This window comes from Semicossyphus pulcher, unplaced genomic scaffold, assembly GCF_022749685.1.
Source record: "Semicossyphus pulcher isolate SPU_LCO1_2020_fin unplaced genomic scaffold, fSemPul1.0.p SCAF_12, whole genome shotgun sequence".
NCBI lineage: Eukaryota > Metazoa > Chordata > Actinopteri > Labriformes > Labridae > Semicossyphus > Semicossyphus pulcher.
Window position 1 is genome coordinate 14471544 of NW_027211626.1, and position 24822 is coordinate 14496365.

Sequence of the window (24822 nt, forward strand, 5' to 3'; positions counted from 1 at the left end):
TCTGGGATGGAAGAGGAGCTGCTGATGGGGAGCTGTGAATCCTGCTGGAATCAATAATACAGCAATATAGAGTCAGTACAGGGGGTTGGGTGAGGAAAGGAGAGATGTTGCGAAGAGGAGAAAGAGGGGAGGAGGCGGCTCGATCCTGCGTGTCTGGAGTGAGAAGTGATGGAATCAAAGCATCATCTCTCTTTCCCCCTCTCTGTTTGTCGCTTTTAGTCCACCCACCCCTCCATTTTTCTCCCTCATCATTCCCTCCCTCTCTGTGTGAATATTGTCTTTTAAATTTTTAAATAAGGGACCATTTCCCATTCCCCATGTGTGAATTGGACATGATGAGCTAGATAGTGAATATTATGGAGTGACACAGTGACTGAGCCAAGGACATTTGTGCTATCACAGCTACAGTGAGGGAGGGAAAGCTTTCCATTTTGAAAGCTTTGCGAGCGTGTGTGCTCGTGCATGCCTCTCAGTGTTTGTAGCACGTCGTCATGACATGATCGGCGTGGTGGCTTGTCCCCCTCCTGCAGTGTCCATCATGTTTTATGTATGTTAAGCCTTTGCCAGCTAATCCAAGAGGCATATTGCTCTACTGTAGTTTTGCTTTATAAGCCTGCCGCTAATCCTCAAAGCATATTATTACCCACATCTTCAAAAACACAGTCTTTAATGTACGTTCACTATTTGGCTTGCATCAAACTAAAGGTACTGTATTAGTAGTTCACTTCTGTGTTGCTTTGGGACTGGCCTTATTGGGAACTTCTTTGCTATTTCCCCTCTCCAGCGCCTGAGGCAGTTAGAATTGTATACCTTATAATTGGAGATGAAATTTCCCTTGCCATATGGTATGAAATATATACATGGAGCAGCACACCGCTCAGTGCACCCACAGAGGAAGAGATTAAACAGTGTCAGTACCATGCACAGCAGGAAGGCTCTCTGACGGTCTATCTAGCATCTTGTCCGCATTAGTCCAGTAGCGCTGTCATTTTAAAGTTACAATGTAAGATACAGAGTCAGGATAAGAAAAAGGATCAGAAACTCACAGTGTTCTGTCAGATATCTCCAAGCTAACACCCAGGCAGATCAGAGGAACACAGACTAACGAGCAGTTTAATGGATCACTCGGATCAACGGATCATTCGATTGCACACTCTTAAACTGAGAAGAGGAGAAACCAGATGAAATAATTAATTTAGTGTTGTTTGTGTAAAAGTAGCTAAAACATTTACTGTAAATCTTGAATCCCTTGCAGTCTATACGTTTAGTAATAAATAGAGTTGTGTTTGAAATATGTTTCAAAAGAGTCTCGCTGACAGAAAGGAAAGCACAGCCTGACTGTTGTGCTTGCACAGCAAACACATGCTGCCATTGAAGGGGACAGGTGTGAGCGTGTGTTAGTGGGAACAGTGGTCAGAAGGGGGACAGGTGGTTATGCAGAAGGAGAGAAGTGTGTGTGTGTGTGTGTGTGTGTGTGTGTGTGTGTGTGTGTGTAATGTTTAGCTGCCAAACTACAGATCCAGTTGTAGTTTTCTTGTGTTGACTTATTTTATATAAAGTTAAAGTTAAATCTCAGCATCTCTTGAAATGTATTCTGAGTGCTGTCAATGTAGACTAGTACATGCAAAATGTCACATGAAGAATTATCTAGTTAGCCTTTTGTTAGCCTTAGCTTAGGTCCTGGGCTTGCAGAATGGTTTTCTCTCTATAAGACATAACTCAGCAGATGTCCTAGAACTCTCAAGTTCTCTTTCATGATGTATTTAGTTGCTTTACCCTGTTTCTGTCCACAAAGGCTATCACGAGTTTTAGATGATGCATTGGCTGTTGGGCACATAAAATGTCTCTTTATGAGACGCCAACTGTGGCTGCCTGAGCCACTCTGATTATTCGATGTGACGCTTGTGGGGGCAATCTGTCTTCAGTCTTCAAATGCTACGGCTGTTAGGTCTTTTCAGACTGGAACAGCCTCATACTAATCACCATTGGTAGCAGGGTCACCATATAATATTATTATATCTGATAAATCCATGATCAGTGTTGCTCCATACACCAGTGTCACCAGGGAGATGGACAGACGGGGCGATTGGGATCGGTGCTCTTATCACCACTGGAAGAAGAACCGTTGCAGTCATGCTCCTAACCTAAGAATCGTGACTGTTCCGACCTAAACTTTAACCTTCACCTCATGTCATAGAAGTTTCACTGTGGGTTTGTCATGCATATATAGGCCAAATACATTTAGTCAGCACCTACAACTCACCCACCTGAAGAAAAACTTAACCAAACATCAGCTCAGTGGTGTACAAATAGTAAGAAACTTTACAGAACAGTGTAATACATCGTTGAGGCGCCTTTGTTCGTCTGTCAAACTTTGATGATGCTATGGGCGAAACCACATGTGAGTGATGCTCTGGCAAACCACCACCCATTGTCCACATCTTCCTCTGCAGAATAATGTTTTTTTCTCTGCATCAAACCAAACAGTCAACAAAGGGTTAGATGACCTCAGCCTCTGCTGCCAGCTCCTGATAAGTAGGATGTAGCTAAAGGTGTGTTTGCAACTGTACTGAATATATTTGCTTTGACACAAAAGAAACAATGGCACTTGTAGCTTCCTATAAAAACAGGCACATCGTGTAAAAACAGGTATATGGGAGAAAAGAGCACCTGAATCAGGATGTTGAAAATGTTGATAGTTGGAAGAAGAAATGAAGGCTTAGAAAAAAACATCATTTTTTGATGCATATACATAAATATGGCAATATTGACATCTGTTGGTAATAATTATGTTAGGACCTTGTTGCTGCTCTTTCAGAGACAAACTCATTCATTTAAGATTAAGTGCTACATTTCAGACTAGACAGATAACACGTTGCTTGTAGATAAGTATAACACGTAAAGAATCCTTGATAGAACAGTGTGCTGCCGGTGTGACATTTACAATGGCAAGTAGCAGTAGCTTCATATCATGTATCACTTTTACTTTTTTATTAGGATTTATGTTGATTAGAAATGTGGCAAAAGCATGTCAGTTAGATTATTATGATTTTGAGAATTGCACAGATATGGCTAAATTTTTCACTTTTAACCAAATAAATCCAGTGAATGATGTCAGATTTCCTGCCCTCCCTCCTTCCTCTTCTACCTCCACGATGAGGTAATACAATATGTATAGGGCAGATGGTTACAGCAGGATGAGGGTGGAGGGGCTTCTCCAAAACCCCCTTACTTATATAAGCCTCTTTGTCATGACGTCAGCAGTAACCTGCATAAACAAGTTGAATCGTTGGGTCAGATGGGTTCAGACTTCTCGCTGCTATCAGGTAGGCATGAAATATTCAGGTAGGCTGACCGTAATGCCCGTTCTGCTTGAAGAAACACGTATTCTTATAAAAAACAACTGTGCTTTGGAAATAGTTTATGCTTCTCTAAAGGTCAGGATTGCAAAAATACCTTGGCAGGCTGGTGTTGAGTCACAGCCTTGGTGTACAATGTATAATGCATCAAAATACAAATGGCTCTCTGGTTGTTTTCAAGTGAATACACTTCGCATCATGTTAGTTATAAGTTAGGACATGAATGTAGCTTTCCTGCGCAATTTCTTGATTTGGCTTAAACAAAAACATGTATTACTATTTCATTTCTGCCAACATTACGGTCTGTGTGTCTGTATGCGTGAATACATTGTGCACATATTGTTAATTGCAGCTCATGGTTTCATTTAGTGTTTCATGATTGACATGTGAAAGGAGGGAGCCCTGCAGCAAAACCCACACCAGCAATTTAACCCACTTAAACGCTGCTGTCACTTGCATCATCTCATACACACCCACTCTTGTCCACTTTAGGTGACTGAGACTCTAAATTTTGACCGTCCTCTTGGCTATCTTGATAATCATTTTAAGTCATATTTATTGTATCTCTTTATTTCTAATACAAAATATTTTGTGTTTCTTTGTTTTACAGGAGACTCTCCAGCAGCTGGTGATGATGCCTTTGCCGAATGTGCTGGTACTGGGCAGGAACCCTCTGTGTGGTAGGTGTCAATGTACTTAATAATGCTGTTACCGAAGAAGAAGAGTGTAATACCCGTTTCAAGACATCCCTGTGGTTGAATGAGGGCAGCAAGCATGCATAAAGTGCACAAGAAAGATGCATGCAATCATGCAGTGCTTTTGTCTCTTAATTAGAATCAAACAATAGACATGTTTAATTATCCATTGCTTTGCTGTTTGAACTAACTTTCTCTCTGACTGTGGATTTAATTCGTCAGCCTGCTCTTTTCTTTGTTTCTCCATACCCAATCTGTAGACTTCTATGACCGGATGTGTTAGAGTCATTAAACCATTTTGCAGCAGAGCTTTGACCCGCTGAACCCAGCCATGTTATTTGATATGTCTGAGCAGCCTCCAGGCCACAGCAGCACAGTGTCAAGTGTTTGCATTTCATAAAAACACTTTTTGAAGCAGTTTGACCTCTAGAGCCCCAAGTGCTAGCTGATATTCATGCGTGACCTTGATGAAGCCACCGTGGAGAGAAGATTAGTAGTGGCAGGAACTTGTTTAACATCATTATGTACTGGCTGTGGAAATAAAATCTTATTCTCAGCTGACATACAGTACATCATTTTTTTAAATTACAGACATCTTGGCAAAACTCAAGCTGAAACCACCACATGGTTGTTATACTTTTTAAAAGACATTCATACCCTTTGTGTACATCATCAGCTCTTCAAAGGGAATTGTCTCCAGGCTCGGCTGGCAGAGCTTGTTGAAGGATATCTTTTACCTTCTAAGCAGGGGAAAGGGCTTCTAAAGCCTCGTCCTTCCTCAGATGCTTTTATCACAATTCAGCCATTGCTGTTATTTTTGGGTTTTCAACACTTTTCAATGGTCTTTCAATGATGCGTATTTATCTTCCATACGCCCCCCTAAGCACGGAGTGTAAATAAATGAACAATGAGAAGCTGCAGTGAGCACACACACATTTATGTGAGCCTTGTTTGGTTGTTAATGTACCTTTAAAAAATAACTGGCAAAGTAAAAAGTAAACACAGGTTTTCATCATTTAAGACCAAAGAAAAATAATCTACATTACCCTTTGTTTTAAATAATTGCAGTATTTTTTAAGGGTTATTCTGCATATTTATTCAGTTAATAGTTATAGCATACCAAGTTACTTTTCAGCTGCTTTCTTTTGACATTTTATTCAGTCCTTTCAGTGCTGCTTCCCATAATAATGGAGTGTAGGTTACGCAAAGTCAAGAGGAGTAATTTCATGCACAGACCTGCCAAAATATTGCCTGCTGTTTGAATATATCACAGCTAATTTCACAGCAGTACATTTCTGATGATCTACTGCATGTTCATCGCCTTGTAAATCTTCCAGATCTACAGCCATAGACGATGTCCTCACACACTGCTGAACTGAATGTTAAGTGAATACTGAAGTTGACCCGGCGCAGACAAGAGTAGAGGGCATCTTCCATCGAGCGGCCCAGAGCAGGCAGGCAGAAAGCATTAGGCTGCATTCCTCAGGGTTTCTCTTGCCCTTTACCCTCTAGCTTGTCAGATAATCATTCAGTCAGTCAGAGCAGCGGTGGCTGCGCAGTCTGGCTCTCTGGCTCAGCGGCCGCCAGCTGAAAGTCATCGGCCATGTGGCTTTTATTATGCTCTCATTAGGGGGCAGGGGACGACTCTGCGTGTGTGTGAGTGCATGCACGTGTGTGCGTTTAGTTGACGGATGGGGGAGGGGTGTCTCTAAAACAGTGAACAGTGGGAATGCACTGTAGTCCCCCCCCCCCCCAAGGCTCTGGTTTACCTTAGTCTGCCTTGTGTACACATGCATAGTGAGATGCACAGACACACACACGCTTGTTTAGTCTGTGTTAAAGCCTGTGAATTTTCAGCAGTGATCCGATCTGATCTTCAGAAAACCTAATATTTTTGTCCCACTGATCAAAAACCCTCTAACACCCGGATTTTTCATTTAGTGGGAAAGGTTACAATCTGCATTCAGACCCGGGTCAAATGACTCTGCAGTAGAATCGGGTAAGTATTGCCTCGGCTCGGATCGGCAATGATGGGAACACAAAACTCGGGTCGACACGCTAATCTCCTACCCCTTTCTGGCTCGGTTTGTTGTTTCGTGCAAGATGCAGCAACGCTGGCAAGACAGCGAGGTGAGAGAGCTTCTTCTGATGCGAGGGGAAGTTTGTTGTTTGTGACGTCATACAGTGACGCAGCAGAAAAGACACCAGAAGGAATATACTCTACTGGCAATGGGAGACAATCAGCATTTATTAGCTGGTCTTCCTGGGTCTGAAAAACCTGTGTCAACGTGCTAATTTTGCTGGGAAAGGGAAATTTGCTGGTCTGTAGCTGCTCCACTTATGTCTCTTGAAGTCATTTATGCTAGTCTGCAGAAGTACTACACTACTCCTACTAAAGGAGAAGCACTGCAAAGCTGTCAGATTGCAATATAAAAATCTCTGATGCAATCTAGATACTTAAAAACTTTTTTCAATATAAATGTTTTTGGAAAAAATATGCCTGCACATACTGTATGACAACAATCAAAACATGGATTTAGATTAAAGCACCCCACAATAAACAGAACATTCAGTAACCGTACCAACAGTGGTAAAGACAACTGTTGACAGCTGAAAGAAAGCATAAACTGAGGGGCTTGACAGTTGTGTGTGAGTGAAGGAGTAGTTCACAAAAAGGCAGGCCAGCTATTTAAGCTAGAAAGGTTATTTATATAAACAGTATTCCATGTGTGTAGGCGATTGTTTAGTTTGTGTATACAGTCTGTTTCCATGATGTTGTGGTGTGTTCTTTTGATACCACAGATACAATGGACAGAATTGTGTGTTTATGTGCTTATGAAGGCCAGGAACATGTATGAACATGTGTATTAAAATAGAATAGCCAGTTTCACCAATGTGCGTTGTCATACTTTGTCTTTTTTATGATCATCTTTAGCCAGTTCAGTGCTCCTTGTGTAAAGGCAGATTTAAGTTGCCTGTGTCACAGAATTTTGATGCCACTTGACACTCTATCCTGCCTTGTCTCCCTCACAAATGCCCTAAAACAATGTGAAAACAAGCTTCGGCCAGCTCTCTCCTCTGCTCCAGTAAGATGGCTTGAACACACTCTGGCATGCCGTCAAAGCAATATCAGATTGCTTGTACCGATTTCACCGCTAACATGCAAGTCATCGGGTCTTGAATGACTCTATTCATCATGGCAGGGTTGTAGCAAATGATTGCTCATGCGCCCAAACACACTTTTTTTTTTTCATACACACTCACATCCTCACACAGATTAACAATGGCGTTGCAGGAAGAAGGGTTAGTCACTGTCCCTCTGACCTCTTGTTTCCTGCAAAGAGGATAACGCAGAGAGGGAGAAGAGGAGGTGGGAGAGGAAGCAAAGATGAGTGAATGCAAACACTCGGGAGGCGCAGATGATTTGTAACAATGTTGAAGGAAGGAAGGGAGGAAGGATGGGTGGATGCGTGTTCCAGAGAATAAATGGATGGATGAGGCGAATGTGTGCAGGAAGAGAGGGATGAAGAAAAGAAGAGGCTTGCAGAGAGACGAGTAGCCCCTCCTTGAAGCCTCCTCTCTGCTGCTGCTGCTGCTGGAGGGAGATTTCTCTTCTATTTTCAACCAAGCGTCTTTGCCTTCCTCCTTCTCTCTTTCTCTCTCTTGGTTTCTCTATTTCTATCTATCTCTCCCTTGTGTTTGTGTTGCTGTGCTCTGTGGGGCTTTCTCTCTTTTGTCTCCCTTCGTCTTCCCTTCATACCGTTTTCCCCTTCTTCTTCTCCCTCTCTTGCTGTATAAATTATTTACCCTATGAGGTCCCTTATCTTTCCTATGTTGCTCCAGTAGATTTGCTGAGCTAAATCCCTTCCCTGACTGGAACAGGTTCCTCTGGCTCTAATAGAGAAGCGAAAAGCCCCGCAGCTGTGGGAATTAAGTTTTATCTACCTTCATCACCTAGGCCCATATTCGCTCATATTCTCCCTTATTCTTAATATTTCTCCTTATATCATGAATGCTGATGCATATTAGGTTTTAGGTATTAAGGTGTTTTGTATCTAAGTCTGACTAAAGCGGGAAACACACTAGAAGACAATTCTGACAATTGTAAGCGAAGTCCCGATTTTTTTTGATGGCTCTGAAGATGATCTCTCGATGTTCCTGTGGTCTGAGGGATGTTACAAGTGATTTTACTTCCCCCAATCTGCTTGGAAGGTAAATTTCAAATCGTATATATTCTATATTTGTTCATATGCTCAATATTTACGATCCGTTATCCTGCTGTGTGTGGGGAACCCCGATGACAGAGCATGCACTCTGTGGATTGTCACGTGGAACGAAACAATAGCCAATGGGGAAGCAAGCTGACCAAAGAAGGAAGCACAACAACCGCAGCCATGGTGACAAAAGCAAATGGGGAGCATAGTACACGTACAGCCAATGTTCACGTTGTCTCCACCACGTCATCCAGTTTGTTCTTCTTTCTTCCTGAATTTTCTGTAAAAAGTCCCAAAACTATCATCGCCAATTCTTCCTGCCCGTCGTCCGCCATGTTTTTTTAGTCTCGTTTGACTGTGAGAGTTTTGCGAGATTTCCAGTTTTGAGAGTCGGGGCTGGTTGTGAATAGAAGCTGTTGGTGTGTGGTGTGCTGTTTTGGTGTAATCGTTGCTCTCCACACACTATAGGAGCAAAACTGTTAAATCTATGATTATATATCATCATGTGTGGGCTTTCTTACATTTTCAACATCTGTTAAGATTTGCAAAATCTTTTAGTGTGGGCCAGGCATAAGCACAAAACAGTGACAGCAAACCACCATGGCAGATAACTGAAGTCCGGGGTTGGCAAAATATTCTCTAGAAGTCTTCTTTTGAGCTTTTCCAACAGTGTCATAGTGAACATTATTGACATAGCTTCATGAGTGTTATGTTGCTACTTAGTGCAAGAAGTCATCCACAGGTGCAGTTATTTAACCAAGTTGTTGATGAAATGACTATCATTCATGTGCAGGTATGCTTGAAGAATGATGTGTATTTATAGTTGTTGAACCGTACTCTAAGGCAGAGGAAGTGGTGGTGAGAAGAGATAACCTGTTTAATATGTAGAATGTGCTTAGACCTATTTATAAAAAGTGACTGTAGTAGTTGTGTGAAGAGAGTCACGCTTTGTTTCTAACTTAACCCACCTGGCTAATCCCTGCCTGAAATAGGCACAGTTGTTGGATTACTGGTTCAGTTGTCAGACGCAGTTCCAGTAGCAGAAAGGTGTTTGGTGGTATGGGTCTGACAACATCTCTGAACATCAGTGAGCCGCAGAACAGCTCTCACCCTGACTTTTTAAGCAGATAATACATGTTTTCTTTACATGCCTTTTGCGGTGATGTTCTGCACAACTCCTATAAAGATTCCTTGAGAACTAGAAAAAACAAATTCATCATCTTGCGATGCGGAACAGAACAAGTGCAATTACAAATGAAGCCCTTTTCCCACTGGTCAAAAAACCCACTAACATCCGGCTTTTTTGCTTAGTGGGAAAGGTTAAGTTTCAGACCCGGGTCAAATGTCTCTGCAGTACACCCAGGTAATTAATAAATCGGCTTCAGCATTGATAGGAACACAAAACCTGTGTCGACACGCTAATCTCCTACCCCTTTCTGGCGTGATGCTATGCTCTGTCGGTAACTTCTGCAACTCCTTGTCATCTCATCTACAAATTCCGCCCGTCTCCGTCCCAGCAGCAGAATATTGTTTCAAATTTGTCTGCGCCGAGTTTGATAAACAGACTGAATGAGTAATAGATACAATAAAGACCTAACCATCGTAGCATCTTCAGTTTACTAACCCTGTCTCCGGTGCGTTTGTGACGTCAGACGGTGATGCAGCAGAAAGGAGACTGACAGGAGTATACTTCACTGGCAATGGGAAAAGAGACAATTTGCATCTATCAGCGGGTCTTCCCGGGTCTAAAAAAACCACGTCAGCGCGCTAATTTCAGTGGGAAAGGGGTTTAACTTACTACTACTCCTTACTACTACACAAACAACAAATCATTTGCCAGCTTTAATCTGTAAATCAACAGTGAAATTACACACAGAAAAAAGTGCTCCTGAAAGCTCCTGTTCTCCACCAGTCGTGGAAATGACTTGCTGTCATCACTGACAAACATGATCACAGATTCCGTCGTCAGAGTGAAGCGCAGCAGCAGTTTCAATTCACCCCTTTAAGCTATAACAGCTATTGATTTGCCTAATATTAATGATGAATTGTTGTGAGTACAATATTGGTCTCCCACTTAAAAATGACGATTTAACGTTGCAAATTGTGGCCACACGGGGCTCTCTGTGCTCAATAACACATTGACTAGTGTCTCTTTATTGATTCAAGAGGAAAGAGAGAAGGAAGAATGATTTGGTTGTGTGGAGGATTCTGTAAAATTGATGGATGGATGCTGTCAGTGAGACATTTTGTTTTGGCTCACTGAGCTTCCCAAAGGGACAGCTGGGTCATGTGTTTGTGCTCTCTAAATTGGTTCTTTACACAGGCAGTCCATCTTCTTTCTCCTGCTGAGCTGGGAGATTTATGAAAGATGAGTTAATTTGTGATATGTTGAGAAGAAGTTTTATTCACGTGACTTAATTTTTTTATTTATTTGAAATCATTTGGAAAGTCCCACTAAGGCTAAAATAATAGATAAAGACTGTCCTTCTGTGATGATTGGCCAGTTAAACTGACCACCATACACAGAAAACATGCTGTCACTAATCTGGATTTATTATTATTTAGCCGGACAGTGTTAGCACTCACGACGCCCTGGGCCACACGATGAGCTGGCTTATCACACACACACACCCTGCTCCAAATAGGGAAAACACACAGTCCCAGTATAGACACAGATGCTCACAACTTGCATATACCATACCACTTAGTCAGTGTAACACACACGTACACCACCTGGTTTACTGTTGTAGTTCAGCCCCAAATCCCACAGATGAGCTCAGGCCTGTTGAGCATGCTAGCAGCTGTTTGTTGGTTTCAGCAGCGTCTGACAATATGTCCTGACATGTGGAGGAGTACTGGAAATCCATGCTGCCAGCTCATGACACGGTGGAAAACGTTGTGGCACTGTAACTAGAGGAGGGGGTTTTTATCGGGTTGGGGGGGATTTAACAAGTTAATTGGTAAGTCCACGTGTTTGTGGGATTGAGGGAGGATTTTTCCTGCGTCAGAATGAAGCATGTGTCGCCTCAACCAAGACCTACAAAATCTTGATTATTTTTTTAATAGGACGTACATTTAACCATGTGTTAGTGTAAGCAGAATACTCATAATAAAAACATCGGTAACCACTCTTGATGGCTCACTAGACCTCTCATTTTGCGGTGAGATGCTCAAGGCAAAGACTTAACATCATTAGCCTTATTCAACAACCTCTGTTCGTTTTTACTCCTCCGTAAACCACAAGGTCTGATTGAACAGACTGTCAGACAAGACAAAACGGAAACAAGGCAATATTAGAATGATTGCAAATTATCTTTTTTTATTTTGACAGTCATTTTGATTTGTGTCTCATGTAGACATACTTTAAGTGGTTTGGCTGGAGGCATAATTCTCTGTATCTTTGTGTCTTTTCAGAGCAAGGTCTGGAGGAGATGAAAAAACTGTTGCTGCTGCTATTAGGATGTGCTGTCCAGGTAAGTTACAGTCTTTATTCAGGTTTGTCCATTTGGTACATCCTGATTGCAACAACCATTTGCTCCCTTTGATAAACTGAATGAACACTTACTCTACCATACAACTAATGCTGTGTCATGAATGGTGTAGCAGACCTTTCCTGTCTTGTGACAAAGCCCCATTCAGCTCTTACTCACTACCTTTCAAACAAGAGCTTGACCTTTCACCAGCTCTATTGTTCCAGCAAAAAGACAGCATACTTATTTTAGTAACTCCAACTTAATATTTAGTCTACTTCAAACAGGTATTAAGCGCCGCTGTAGCTTTTGCTGAGCTGGAGCAATCACACACAAAGGAGCTTAAATCACTAGCGCTGTGTTGTTCTAATCTCATCTTCAGCAAGCACGAGAGGAAAACGATCCTCGTCTGATCCAGATGATAAACTTGCGTTTGAAGTTTAGACTACTTTCCTAAATGCTGCTGCTTCCTGAAAACCTGTATATCAGAGCAGCTTCTGCCTTGTGTCAGGTGGTTGGTCTACTAACCTCAAGTTGACCCCCACCCAAGTCTTTAACATGTCAAAAATGTCTTGCACTCTCCTCTCCTCTCTACCCCCCCCTCCCACCTGTGTTTACAGTGTGAGAAGAAGGAAGACTACATTGAACGTATCCAGACACTGGACTTTGACACCAAAGCTGCCATCGCATCACACATCCAAGAGGTATTTCTCCTCCGAAGAGAACAAAACTAGAGACTCTTTTGGCTCCATTATCTAATGAACAGCAATCTTTTTCTAGACATTGAGGAACAACAAAATATGTTATTGATGATGTAATGTTTGTTTTTGTAGGTGACTCATAATCAGGAGAACGTAGTGGACCTGCAGTGGTTGGAAAGTGGGGACATTCCCCCTGAGGACACGGACAGCCTCTCCAGAAACCTGGCTTTCCACCTCAAACGCCTGGTGGATGAAAGGGACACACAGCTGGAAGTAATGACACATATATATATAACGTTTTTGTACGTGTGTTTTTTGTTAGATTTATTGAGCTGTGTTGGAATTTCCTGGAGCAACATATGCCAATAGGTAAACAAAAAAAAGACTGCAATAAACAGGGCCGAGCACAGCACAAATAGGAAAGTGTTTTCCTTTAATTGGACAGGATTTATCATGTGTTTGTGGATGTCTGTGTTACGTAGTTCTACTAAACTGTAGCAGACATTTGTAGAGTTTTGCTAATGAAAATGACGGGCAACTTCTAGCCCGCTTGTGTGGAAACTTTTCCCTTTTTATGCTGTTACCACAAGAGAGCAGCCTCAGGAAGGAAGGGTTGAAACTGTTAACTGTCTCATGGATGGAGGGTGTGTGTGTGTGTGGTTGTGTGTGTTTTAGTATATGCGTCATTAAATAAGTTTCCAACCCGTAGGATGCAGATGCCCACCACTGATGTAGCTGATTTTTATGTGTGTGTGTGTTTCTTTCTGTGTGTCAGGGGTTCTAATAGCCTCCAGATTATCACTGTGTAGCCCAGCCGCTCTCAATTAAAATCCCATTTCCTGTCACGGGCACTAGATCAAAATAGGCTGTGTGTGGGACTGTGGATGTAAGTTTTGCCCCAATGCCTGTGTTCTAGTTTTAGGTGGTGGGGGGTGCTTTTGAAGAATCCATGAATCTGCTCGCCTTTTGTCTCTTGTCCATTGTGCTCCAATTGTTGAATCAGTTTTAACTTGTAGCAACAATAGATATTTATGTGAAGGTTCTTTACATAGAGATTTGAATGAGATTTTTGCACTGAATACACTTCTTGTAGTGTGTTTGGGTTCTTTTAAGTGTGGCTTTCAAGTATCTTAAACAAACTAACTCAGCCTGACTCCTTTTAATGGTCCCATGCACTCTAAAGCTTGAAATCTCCCTTCATGCCCTCTTTTTCCTCCTTTCCCTCCAGACTATAGTGGAGTTAACTCAGGAGAGAGACTGCGTGCAGCTGTCTCCTCTGGCTCCCTGTCCAACCCAGTCTCCCGGGGATTCCCCCAGCATGAGGAGGACTGAAAGCCGGCAGCACCTCTCAGTGGAGTTGGCTGATGCCAAGGCCAAGATTAGACGCCTACGACAGGAACTGTGAGTGCCACGGATTAATCAGTTTCATCAGCTGAAATTAGGCTAAGAGGAAAAACAGAAACTATACCTGTTCAATATAGAAGGTTGACTTTCAAAGTGTCATTTTGTGGATTTAGACAGTGAATATTGACCCTTGTTTGCTCCTGTAGTTCACTTGTGTTTACAACTGAACTGGGAACTTGTTGTTCCCTGCTCAACATTGGCTAGTTCATAAAGTTGATGCCAGGTCCTTGTTCTTTTTATGTTATGCCTTTTATTAGATCAGCAATAACAGAGAGGTGACAGGCAGCAAGGGAGAGGGGGAAAGAAATATAATAAAGGCCCCCTGCTGGAATCGAAATGGGGACATTGCAGTTAATTATGTCCTAAATAAACCTCTATGAGGACCTGCATTGGATGTTTTTTGCAATTTGGAGACCTTACTCGTAGCAATGCTGGAAGTTATAAATAGGATATAGAAGGATATTAATATAATTTAAACAGAACAGAATTGTTCTTCATTGTTCATCCTGACAGGAACATGCTATGAGTGTACGCTCTTACTATCAGCCCTCTCTAATAACTCACAGTTTTAATGACATGATGCAGTAAAAAAACAACAGTGACGGTGCAGAGAGTCATGGAGACCAGCAGTCCATTTCCTCCCTGCATCTTTATTACTCACATTAGACCAGGCTATTGTGATGTCACTCTGCACCACACAAAACATACACTGGACTGGGACCCCTTTCACAAGCCTTTTAACTTCTGCCTATGAATAATAGAGCTTCCTTTTTAAAGTGCTATAATCCCTTGGTGGACGAAGGCTTAATGGTCAACACAGACCAGTTAGAGGAAAATATGCACCTTCTGGAAAGGGGAAGTATTTAAATGCTGAACAATAATATCGAAAGCTGTAGACTCACTGGCGTCACGAGGGTGTTGTTGTTTGTACAGAATGCTTTGACTTGACACTGGTAAATCTTGGATTACATTTCAATGATAGTCTTTGATTGGCCAGATAAGTTGTTGTTCTGTTTCCTTTGTCAAATAGACATTGGTATGTGTGAGAGCTAAATGCAAACAAGTTGTAGTTCTTTAACAATTGACGGTAACTCAGGATGACATATTGCAGCTCACCCCCTGCTTGGCCACATGGAGTGAAAAGCCTCTCTCCTTGAGTGAGCTTGAACTCAGTCATTGTGGTTTTCGTACTGAAACTTTTCGACCGACATTCATCACTGTAGACACCTCTCTTATACTTCCTTGACCTACATTGTGACCATTTCCTAAGTAGACCTAAATAAGGCTACAGAGCATCACCCGACAGGCCAGGGACTTATTTTGTGTTGGTTGCTATGGTTTTGCTTGTTGCTGTGATGTATGGCCATCACATGACAATACAGTCTATCACAGATGAGGAACAAATAAGGCTTTAATTCTACTTTGGTCACGTGATTGCAGTTTTTTCTCTGAGGCAGAAAAGGAGTGCGCTTGTTGTGTCTGGGTGCATGCACATGCACGTATTTTGTCTCTGCATACAAATTTAGATGCGTCTCTCTACTGTGTGGTCTTGTGTGTGTCTGAAGGAGACCAGGTCAGAGCCGGGGGGTATGGTCCAATGTTCCCACAGTGGTCTGTTTGTTAATGTTTTAGTCAAACAACTGTGGCTTGGCTGTTTTTTTTCTGCTTCTGTTCAAGCTCAGACACACACTGAGTTAAAAAGTAAGAAACAGAGTCTTATTCAGATCGACAAGTCCTTACTCAATTCTTAGTAAAAGAAAAAAATAGGGTAGTTTTAGTGTTAAGCTGTATCCGTTTAACAACAAGCAAACAGATTGAACTGAGACGCAGAACTGTAGCCATAGTAAATTATCAACCATTAACCATTAACGTCTTTCTGAGTTTGGAAAACTACTTTAAAGTCAGTTGATCATCTACAAATTCTAACTAAGCCGTGGGATGCAAGGGATACATTTTCCTTTTGCTGGAATTTGGTACAACCTCACTTGATGTGCTCTACAAACTGCTCGCATTTTAAGCCACTCTTAAATCCAAAAAGTGCGGGGTAGTTTTTGTATTGTGATCCTTTAAGTAAGACAAGGATCTGTTCTTTGGATAGGGCCTAGAGTTATGGGAATATTAAGACCAGGTTAGGAGGATGCCAGTTAGACAAATATTAAACTACAACAAAAGGTCGACTTCATTCCTTGTCTTTTCAAATATAGCACAGCAAAGGATTTGTGTCTGTGCTTTCACAGATGCGTTGCATGCTAAGCCATTAACATAAGCAGCAGAGTCAGCTGCATCCATAATATGAGCCCAAAGCTAATCTGCTACGCTAGGGTTGACAGGTGTTTGTGATCTGGGGAAGGGGAGCTGTGGGGAGGAAGGGGAGGGGGGTATCTGAAAAACAGCAATGGGTAAAGGAACATCCTGCCTGTATATCAACTCGCTTGGGTTTGCTGTGGGAGGGGAGAGGAGAAGATAAATGGTAGATCAAGAAAAGAAGGATGCCTTTTTCCGATTAGGATGCACAACAAGAATCTACAGAGCTGTAATCAAATAGGCCATCAGATGTTCAGTGGAGCAGTTTCATGCAAACAGACACTCGCACACAGAATAGACACACAGAAATGCATCTAAGGAATGCCAGCTTTTCCCTTCAAAGCAGTGTGATGAATTGCTCCTGTTTGGTAGGAGCCTGGAGAATTTGCACAAACATACAAACTAAAAAGGACAGCAAATGTCGGGCGGTCCCGTTTCGCTGTCACTTCTCTGAAATATAAAGGGGAGTGTGTGACATCACAAGGAAAACCCTACTATAGATGACAGGATGAAAAATTTTGCCGCATATTTTTATCCCTCCTGCACAACCAGATCTAAAATGTCCTCTGCTTCTTCTCTAATGTTATGTGCGTCTTCAGAATAAAGACAGAACATAGGTTTGAACCCAAGGGTCAGATTTGCATGTGTTTGGCCCTGGAGTAGTCACAGGGTGTTATTGTTTCATAAGATGTTTATAGCTGCTCTCTTCCTCTTTTCTGTTTGTCGTTGTGTGTTATTGTAAATGTGATGTTTAGCAGAAAGAGGTTGTTGATTTGTGATGGTCAGGAGGTCTTTCCTGCGTCTCGCCTTAGAATCGGCTACAAATAAACACACACCAGACACAAAAGGCTATTTTTGCTGAAGTAAACGGTTAGTTGGTTGATTGATGTCTTGAAATGAGCATTCAAGATGCCTACTTGTCTACTTACTCTGCTATGTATCTATGCTAACAGTAGTTTTCATATCAAAGATACAATCTTGAATATTTAAGTTTCGTGCTCTTGAGCGCCACCCACTGGCGATAATCTGTACTTTGATGGAGCCCACTTCCCTATTTAACCAGACGTCTACTAGTGGCTTCCTTTGTCATGGTTGTAACTCTTGATTTTCCTCGCTTTAGTTTGCCTTCATCTGAGTGTCTAATTTATTTATTTTCCTATGGATTTTCGCTTAAGTTGTCTCTGTAGTTATTGATCTTTTCTTTGTTTGTTCAGCCATAGTAGATTACCGTTTCCTCACAATGCTTACGGAAACTGGAAGTGCAGCCACTTAGAGCCGCCTACCCTCCCTGGCAGACCAACGCGTCACTAACACGGCGCCATTTATACGATATACTGCAAATGCAAAGGCTTTCGTCAGTGGGCCATAGGCTCAATCACCATTGTTTTAACTCATTTGGTAATAGACTTAAAAGACAGTTACTTAAATTAAAAAATTTGAGATTATTACTTTAAGAAGCTGCTAACTGTATGTAACCCAGTTGAAATGATGCTAAAACTCACAGAGATTGCACTACCTCTTCTTGCATGATGAACCTCAATCATTTATTGAAACAGCCTCTCCAAAAGAGAACAAAGTGCCAAAGTACTGAATGTAACATACTGAAAGTAAAGTAAAGTGTTACTATGTCAATAGCTTGCTCCCATTAAATGATTTATCTGCAAGCTTTGAAATGGAAACAGCCCTACAGGAGTGTCCTTAATACTGATACACACTCATGCACGCACACTTTTGCAAGAATTGGCACATGATGTATTTGATACATCGCTTCAGCCTAATCATACAAGTAGAGAGGCATTACATTCTCCACTTTTTTTCCATTTTCTTTGTGTTTAACTCCTCTCCGTCCCCATCTTTTTCAGAGAGGAGAAGAGCGAGCAGCTTTTGGACACCAGGCAGGAGCTGGAGAACATGGAAGTCGAGCTCAAAAAGCTTCAGCAAGAGGTAACGCGACACAAAGCAAAACACAATACACAAGAATTCGCATGACTTCATCTTCTGTCCACCTGCACTTCCCTCCCTCTTTTTAAGTACTTTGTTTCTGCAGCGCTGCCAGGCTTTAATCAGCCAGCTAGTGACTTAGCTCATTAGGGGCTATTAGAGCTATCTTTAGTCCAGCACATGGCTTTTGATTTGGATTGCGGCGGCATGCTGGCTGGCTGACTGACAGACAGACTTGATGCTGTAAACAAGGTGGATGGGTGCGGGGCATAGAGGGCAGTTTGTGTGAGTGTGGATAAGTGATAATTGAGAGTGTGAAGGGTTCTTTTCTTTATCCCTTTACGTAACATGCAACTCTGAGGCTATAAGTTGTTCACAGATTATCTGCTTGTCATACAAGATAACAGCCTCTGAACTCACTGACTTTGTAAAGGAAATCTGTGGTTATGGTTCATGATTGAAAAATGTTATTAATTCAAAGTTGATGTGCTCGTGTTAATCCATTTTCAGAATACTTATACATTTCCATGCTCTGTATTTGTCTCTCAACTCCTGCAGAGCTTTCAGTTGCTGTCGGATGCTCGGTCGGCTCGGGCCTATCGGGACGAGCTGGACGCACTCAGAGAGAAGGCGATCCGCGTCGACAAACTGGAGAGCGAGCTGAGCAGATACAAGGAGAGACTTCACGACATTGAGTTTTACAAAGCCAGAGTTGAGGTACACAAATTGACATGCAGAGTGATACTTTAAACAAACAAAACAGTATGCGTTTGAAAAGATGCCCCTGAGAGAACTTGAGCATCACTTAGTTAAGGAAAAGAACTAGCTACTAGTCTTCATTATATTAGGTAGAACGGTATTACTATGTATACACCACTAATGTCACTTTTTCTCATACTATTGCTATTTGTTATATTAGCACTGATACTAGTAATAGTATTGATATTACAAGTAATAATACAAAAAAAGATGAAATCTTCAAAGCGGTTGTTTCTACTTTCTCAGTGTTTGTTTTGTTGTTTAATTTGAAATCTCTACTTATCATGTGGTGTCTGTAGGAGCTGAAGGAGGACAACCAGGTTATGTTGGAGACTAAAGCCATGTTGGAGGAGCAGCTGGATGCTACCCGGACCCGGTCTGATAAACTGCACCTGTTGGAGAAGGAGAATCTGCAGCTCAAATCCAAGATTCATGACCTGGAGATGGTAAGATTTATGGATCAGTTTTCCAGTGCAGAGATCTGAGATTTGGTTGTGCAGCGTGTGATTAGGTTTAAAGCTAGACAAGCTGGGGTTTACAAGTTGAGGTAAAGGGACAGAAGTCATGTGCTCAGCATATATTTATCTCAACACGCTGTTTATCTCTGTTATCTCCAGGAGCGAGACATGGACCGTAAGCGTATGGAGGAGCTGTTGGAGGAGAACCTTGTGCTTGAGATGGCCCAGAAACAGAGCATGGATGAGTCTTTGCACCTGGGCTGGGAGCTGGAGCAGCTATCTAAGACACCGGAACTGGCAGAAGGTAAGTAGAAGATGGAGCCCAGGATCTTTTTAAAACCGGAGTAGAGGGGTCTTTATGTTGACTGGCAGCCAGAGTAAGTTCAAAAATAGAAGTTAGGGATGGTGGGTTATTAAGCTCAAATACCTACAGCTGACAGATACCTGAGTTGGTCGTGGAGGGCCACCAAACCAGCCTTTGGTCATTGGCTTTTGGCCCTGGCATCATCCCCACAGCAGTTGCCAGCCTCCACTGAGTTTTCTTTCCACTTGGTTAAGACCTGTAATTAATATTCAGTGGCTCCTGGAGGATAATCTGTGCGTTTGGATCATAAAAGCTGTTAAGAGGTTTAACTAGCCAGGGATCTAGATAAACACTTTGTCTGTGTGTGTGTGTGTGTGTGTGTGTGTGTGTGTGTGTGTGTGTGTGTGTGTGTGTGTGTGTGTGTGTGTGTGTGTGTGTGTGTGTGTGTGTGTGTGTGTGTGTGTGTGTGTGTGTGTGTGGGAGGGATGTTGTTTGTTAAAATGGCACTTTAAAAGCATTAAGATCGTCATAGACCCTAGGGCTTTGTATTCAATAATTTTTTTGATGTGTTTATGATAATCTCAGAAGTATTATCTTTTTTTTATAGCATTGATGTGTCTCAATTTTCTGTTCTTTGGTCGTCTGTGTTTTAAAAATCTACATTTTCTTGCCGTCGTTGCCTCAGCTCCTCAGAAGTCTCTGGGCGAGGAGGTGAACGAGCTGACCTCAAGCCGCCTGTTGAAGCTGGAGAAAGACAACCAGACCCTGCTGAAGACTGTGGAGGAGCTCAGAGGAGCAGCCAGTCAGGACACCGTGTCCAAACTGTCCAAAGTCAGCCAGGAAAACCAGAGACTGAACCAGAAAGTAAGCAACAGACTGTGTGATGAAGTGTTTTTCTGTGGTTGGATAAGTTTAGTTGATAGTTATAGCTTCTTGCATGTTAGTGTTCAGGTATATTATAGAGAAATAATCTATCTGTCTTAAGGCACTTTGCAGCCTCACCTTGAATTCAGCTTCATTTTCTGCCCCCCATCAGGCTCACCACCAAGATTAGCATATTGCACCAACACGCCCCCAAAATATATCACTTTATCACTATAACACTTGACTTTAGGTCTTTTCACACAGTGAAAGAGGGATATAAAAAAGAGAAAGAAGGAGAGGGTATAGAGAGGGGTGGATAGTGGGATGAAAGCAAAGCTGTAATTCCAGGCAGCCCTGCATTGCCTTTTCTTTTCCAGCCTCTGACACTCGAACGCCCCTCGCCAAGAGAAGTCTCTCAGCTATTTTCAGAAACATAAGCCTCTCTCTGTGCCCTCTCAATAAAAACCTTGAAATTGTGTTTTTCTCTCACAAAGAGAAAACCCAGAGTGAGAAATTTATGTCTGAGTGACTGGAGGTCTAGAGCTGAAACACATTAAAATTCAAATGCAGCCGCTGGTACTCTTTAAACGAGATGATTTCTGTTTTTCAAGTCTATCTGTGTGCGTGTACATTAACCTGTTTGTGTTTGTCTGCAGAGTAGTGACAGAATGAGGTGGTGTATTATGTTTGTATCATGGAATAATTATTGCGGCAGCTTCTTTTGAGGGTCAGAAATCTTTGAGAGGATAACTCGCACTATGATAGGTTGGCGACTATAATAATGGCATCAAAATACAGGTTATGCTGCAGTCATCTACAGGGAAAACCGCAACACCTTCGGAAAGGAGCAATTCGCCCCTGGAAAAAGCCACTGTCAGATAAAGCTGGTGTTCTCTGTAATCGATAGAAGCAATAATATTTGAAATTGGCGCCGTAGCTGTGGAGAAAGTTGTACCAACAACAATTCTACATTCCTACAACTCCCAGCGTGCATTGCACCCCTCCCTTTGAAAGGAATGGCCCAGCGAGAGACGCTGGAGTGAAATACAACCGTGAAAGACATTGATCGCTGCAGGCAATGACTCGGAGCGGTACAGAATCCGAAATATGACGAGAATATACCGGTGGATGGTCTAAAAAATCCTGGGTACTAGATTGAGGAAGTGTAGTTTAGCGAGCTCCCTGACCTCCGCCAGATGAAGCGTTTTACGTAGTCTGGCGGGGTTTCCGTGGCCCATTGGAGAAGCGGATAGCGTCCTCCAAAGGCACAGAGTGAAATTGCTTTTTTTTCCTACCATAATGACATTAGCTCCCCATAATAGCATTATAGGACTGAGGTTGAAAATCGGCGAACTGGCCCTTAAAAGGATGCATTGTAGTTGTCAATAGATATTTCGCAGCCATTAATGAGCTACCGTCAATTTGCAATCTTGAACGCCTGCCAAAACTTTAAACCCCAACATTTTAAGTTATTGCTTAAATCCTTGTTTGCAGGTGGAGCAGCTGGAAAGTGAACTGACAGCAGACAGAGAGTCACTCCGCAGCGCAGAGTCACTCAGCACTGACCTGATGAAGGAGAAGGCTTTACTGGAGAAGACTCTGGAAACACTCAGAGAAAACTCTGAGAGACAGGTACACTTGATGTTTTGTTTTTTTCATTTGTAGAAAGTATTAGGGTGTATTTAATTGTCTGACTGTTTATAGCTTCCATGTCATTCTTTTGCTAAATGATGCATTATTAAGTGATCAGGCCTGTTGTGGTGTCCAGCAGAAAAGATCAATAAACGCAGTTACTTTAGAATGATATAGAAACCAACTTTTCCATGATCACATCAAGCATTCATGTACCTTTAGAAAATAGTAAATGTTGCAGTCTGCATACTGGACAAGCACATTCAGACAGACTGGGCTCTGAGACTGTGCGTCACACACGCTGCTCTCACTACAAGACCATCATTGATTCTTGTTCCAGGAAACTCCAGACTAAGCTCTGCAATTTAGTGAACTCTATAAAGAGTTTTCGTGAGAGAAATCTTTGTGCGATTGATTTGCTTTGGCTCAAAACTATTTAGTGGAACTGCTGCTATGTTTTATTGATTACACAGATTTCTGGCACTCTGTGGCTCAGATGCAGTTGCTCACTATGTGTCTGCAGGGACTTTATAGCTGTAAGACATAAATCTGACACCTTTGATTAGTTTAACCATCTGATTTGTAAAGTCTGGCCTTGATGTTGTATAGCTGTTTTTGTGCTTCTACATTTCTGTTCTGTGGCTTGATATTTTAAGTAAAATTTAAAGACCAGCCTTCTAATATAAACCTAATGAGCTTTCATATACAGAAGCTGACAGCACTTACGTTGATGTCTCAGTCACTAATGCTAGACATGATGCTATGCCTTAGTTAAAGTTCTGATGTATCTCTAGCTGAAAGGTCTGGAGCAGGAGAACAAGCACCTGGGCCAGACTGTGTCATCTCTGCGTCAGCGCTGCCAGGTCGGTGCCGAGGCCCGGGTCAAAGATGTCGAAAAAGAAAATCGAGTTCTTCACGAGTCCATCTGTGAGACAACCGCCAAACTCAACAAGATGGAGTTTGAAAGGAAACAACTACGTGAGTGACGTCATGTTAAATACATTTTGTGCTTCATGACATTAATTGTGTTTTTTTATTGTTCTTTTTTACCTGTACCGCTAATTTATTGTGCTAAAAAACACTTTTTTTTAATGCAGGAAAAGAGCTCGAAGTGATGAAGGAGAAAGGAGAGAGAGCAGAGGAGTTGGAGATTCGGATGCAGAAGCTGGAAAGGGACAACGAAAGCCTGCAGAAGAAAGTTGCCAGCCTTGGAATCACTTGTGAAAAGGTGTGTTTTGTTTTCTGCCTGGTCTGTACTTTGAGATGTTGGAGTGTCTATGTGCTCTGTTAGCATATGGACACATGCTCTGTCAGTCAGTGTTTGATTTCCCACTTGGTTCAACTTCTATCCACCCTTGTTTTCATGTTATATGAATAGATGTAAGTAAGTTTCACCCTAATTATTTAAGTTTACACAATTTTTTCTGTTATTGTGCTTATTATAGTTTTCAATAATTTTTGAAAGATGTGGTTGTTTGTTTCTGTCTCATTTACTATTTGTTGCTCTCAGAACCTTCATCCTGCAAGTACTTAAAAATTGATACAAGCGTTCATTTCTTGCATTAAAGAATAATCTAATGATACCTTTCAAACTGTGTCAGCAACATAGAATAAAGCAGAGAGTTTTCTCCCATCCATCACTTTGTGTGTGTGTGTGTGTGTGTAGGTGTCGTCTTTGGAGAAGGAGAACTCCGAGCTGGAGGCAGAGGGCCGCCGTTTGAAGAAGAAGCTTGACGCACTGAAGAACATGGCCTTCCAGCTGGAGGCTCTGGAAAAGGAGAACTCCCAGCTGGAGCAGGAGAACCTGCAGGTTCGACGCTCAGCTGAGAGTCTCCGGTCGGCGGGGGCTAAGGCCATTCAGCTGGAAGCAGAGAACAGGGAGCTGGAGAGCGAGAGGAGCCAGCTGAAGCGCAGCCTGGAACTGCTCAAAGCCTCGTCAAAGAAGACTGAAAGATTGGAAGTAAGACTTATAGACAGCTTTTTATACTGCAGAAACATGCAACCATGAGGGGCAGGAAGCTGGACTAATGCTAGTTGTTATGGTTTAATTTATTTTAAGTGTGAGTTACCTCGTCCCCAAAAGAGTCATCATGTGTCTTTCAACAAGATTTTGCAAAACAGGCGTAGAGTTAACGGCAGATTACACATTTTTTGTAATTTATTATCTCCATTGAATGTTTGGACAGGTAAGGTACAAGGGGAGCTGGCATATAATTGCATCTGGGAGCAGTTCAACTAGTTCATGGATGCTTTTAATATCCCAATCTGGCTTTTCCTCTCCCAGGTGAGTTACCAGGGCCTAGATACAGAGAACCAGCGCCTGCAGAAGGCCTTGGAGAACAGCAGCAAGAAGATCCAGCAGTTGGAGGCAGAGCTGCAAGAGGTGGAGTCTGAGAACCAAACACTCCAACGCAACCTGGAGGAGCTCAAGATCTCCAGCAAGCGCTTAGAGCAGCTGGAGCAGGAGGTAGGTCAAACTTTGTCATATGCGTTTATTCAGTGGACTTATTTTTCGACTCTTCCCTGGAGCAGAACAGGTACAACATCAAATGGGATAGCTGCCACTGGTGCACTGACACAGCCTCAGCTCCTTTTTTTGGAATGGACTGATTCTGCCTGGCAGAATGGGGTCAATCAGATTGGCCTATAAATTGTAATCTAGGCAGACTGAAAGGAGTAGTGTTTGTAATAAGGCAGTCTACATAATCTTGTAAAAC

At 42.2% G+C, this 24822-nt stretch overlaps 1 protein-coding gene across 1 annotated transcript in view; it reads left to right on the forward strand.

Moving 5' to 3' along the window:
- Positions 1-24822, forward strand: part of ccdc88ab (coiled-coil domain containing 88Ab) — a 61520-nt gene that overhangs the window by 20977 nt on the left and 15721 nt on the right. The window contains exons 4-18 of the mRNA XM_069658230.1: positions 3970-4039; positions 11683-11741; positions 12359-12442; positions 12572-12712; positions 13668-13840; positions 18010-18091; positions 18647-18805; positions 19147-19293; positions 19465-19609; positions 20295-20473; positions 21968-22105; positions 22900-23083; positions 23203-23333; positions 23772-24065; positions 24390-24572. Of these exons, the coding sequence (XP_069514331.1) occupies positions 3970-4039; positions 11683-11741; positions 12359-12442; positions 12572-12712; positions 13668-13840; positions 18010-18091; positions 18647-18805; positions 19147-19293; positions 19465-19609; positions 20295-20473; positions 21968-22105; positions 22900-23083; positions 23203-23333; positions 23772-24065; positions 24390-24572 (2169 nt within the window). The remainder of the gene's footprint in view (positions 1-3969; positions 4040-11682; positions 11742-12358; positions 12443-12571; positions 12713-13667; positions 13841-18009; positions 18092-18646; positions 18806-19146; positions 19294-19464; positions 19610-20294; positions 20474-21967; positions 22106-22899; positions 23084-23202; positions 23334-23771; positions 24066-24389; positions 24573-24822) is intronic.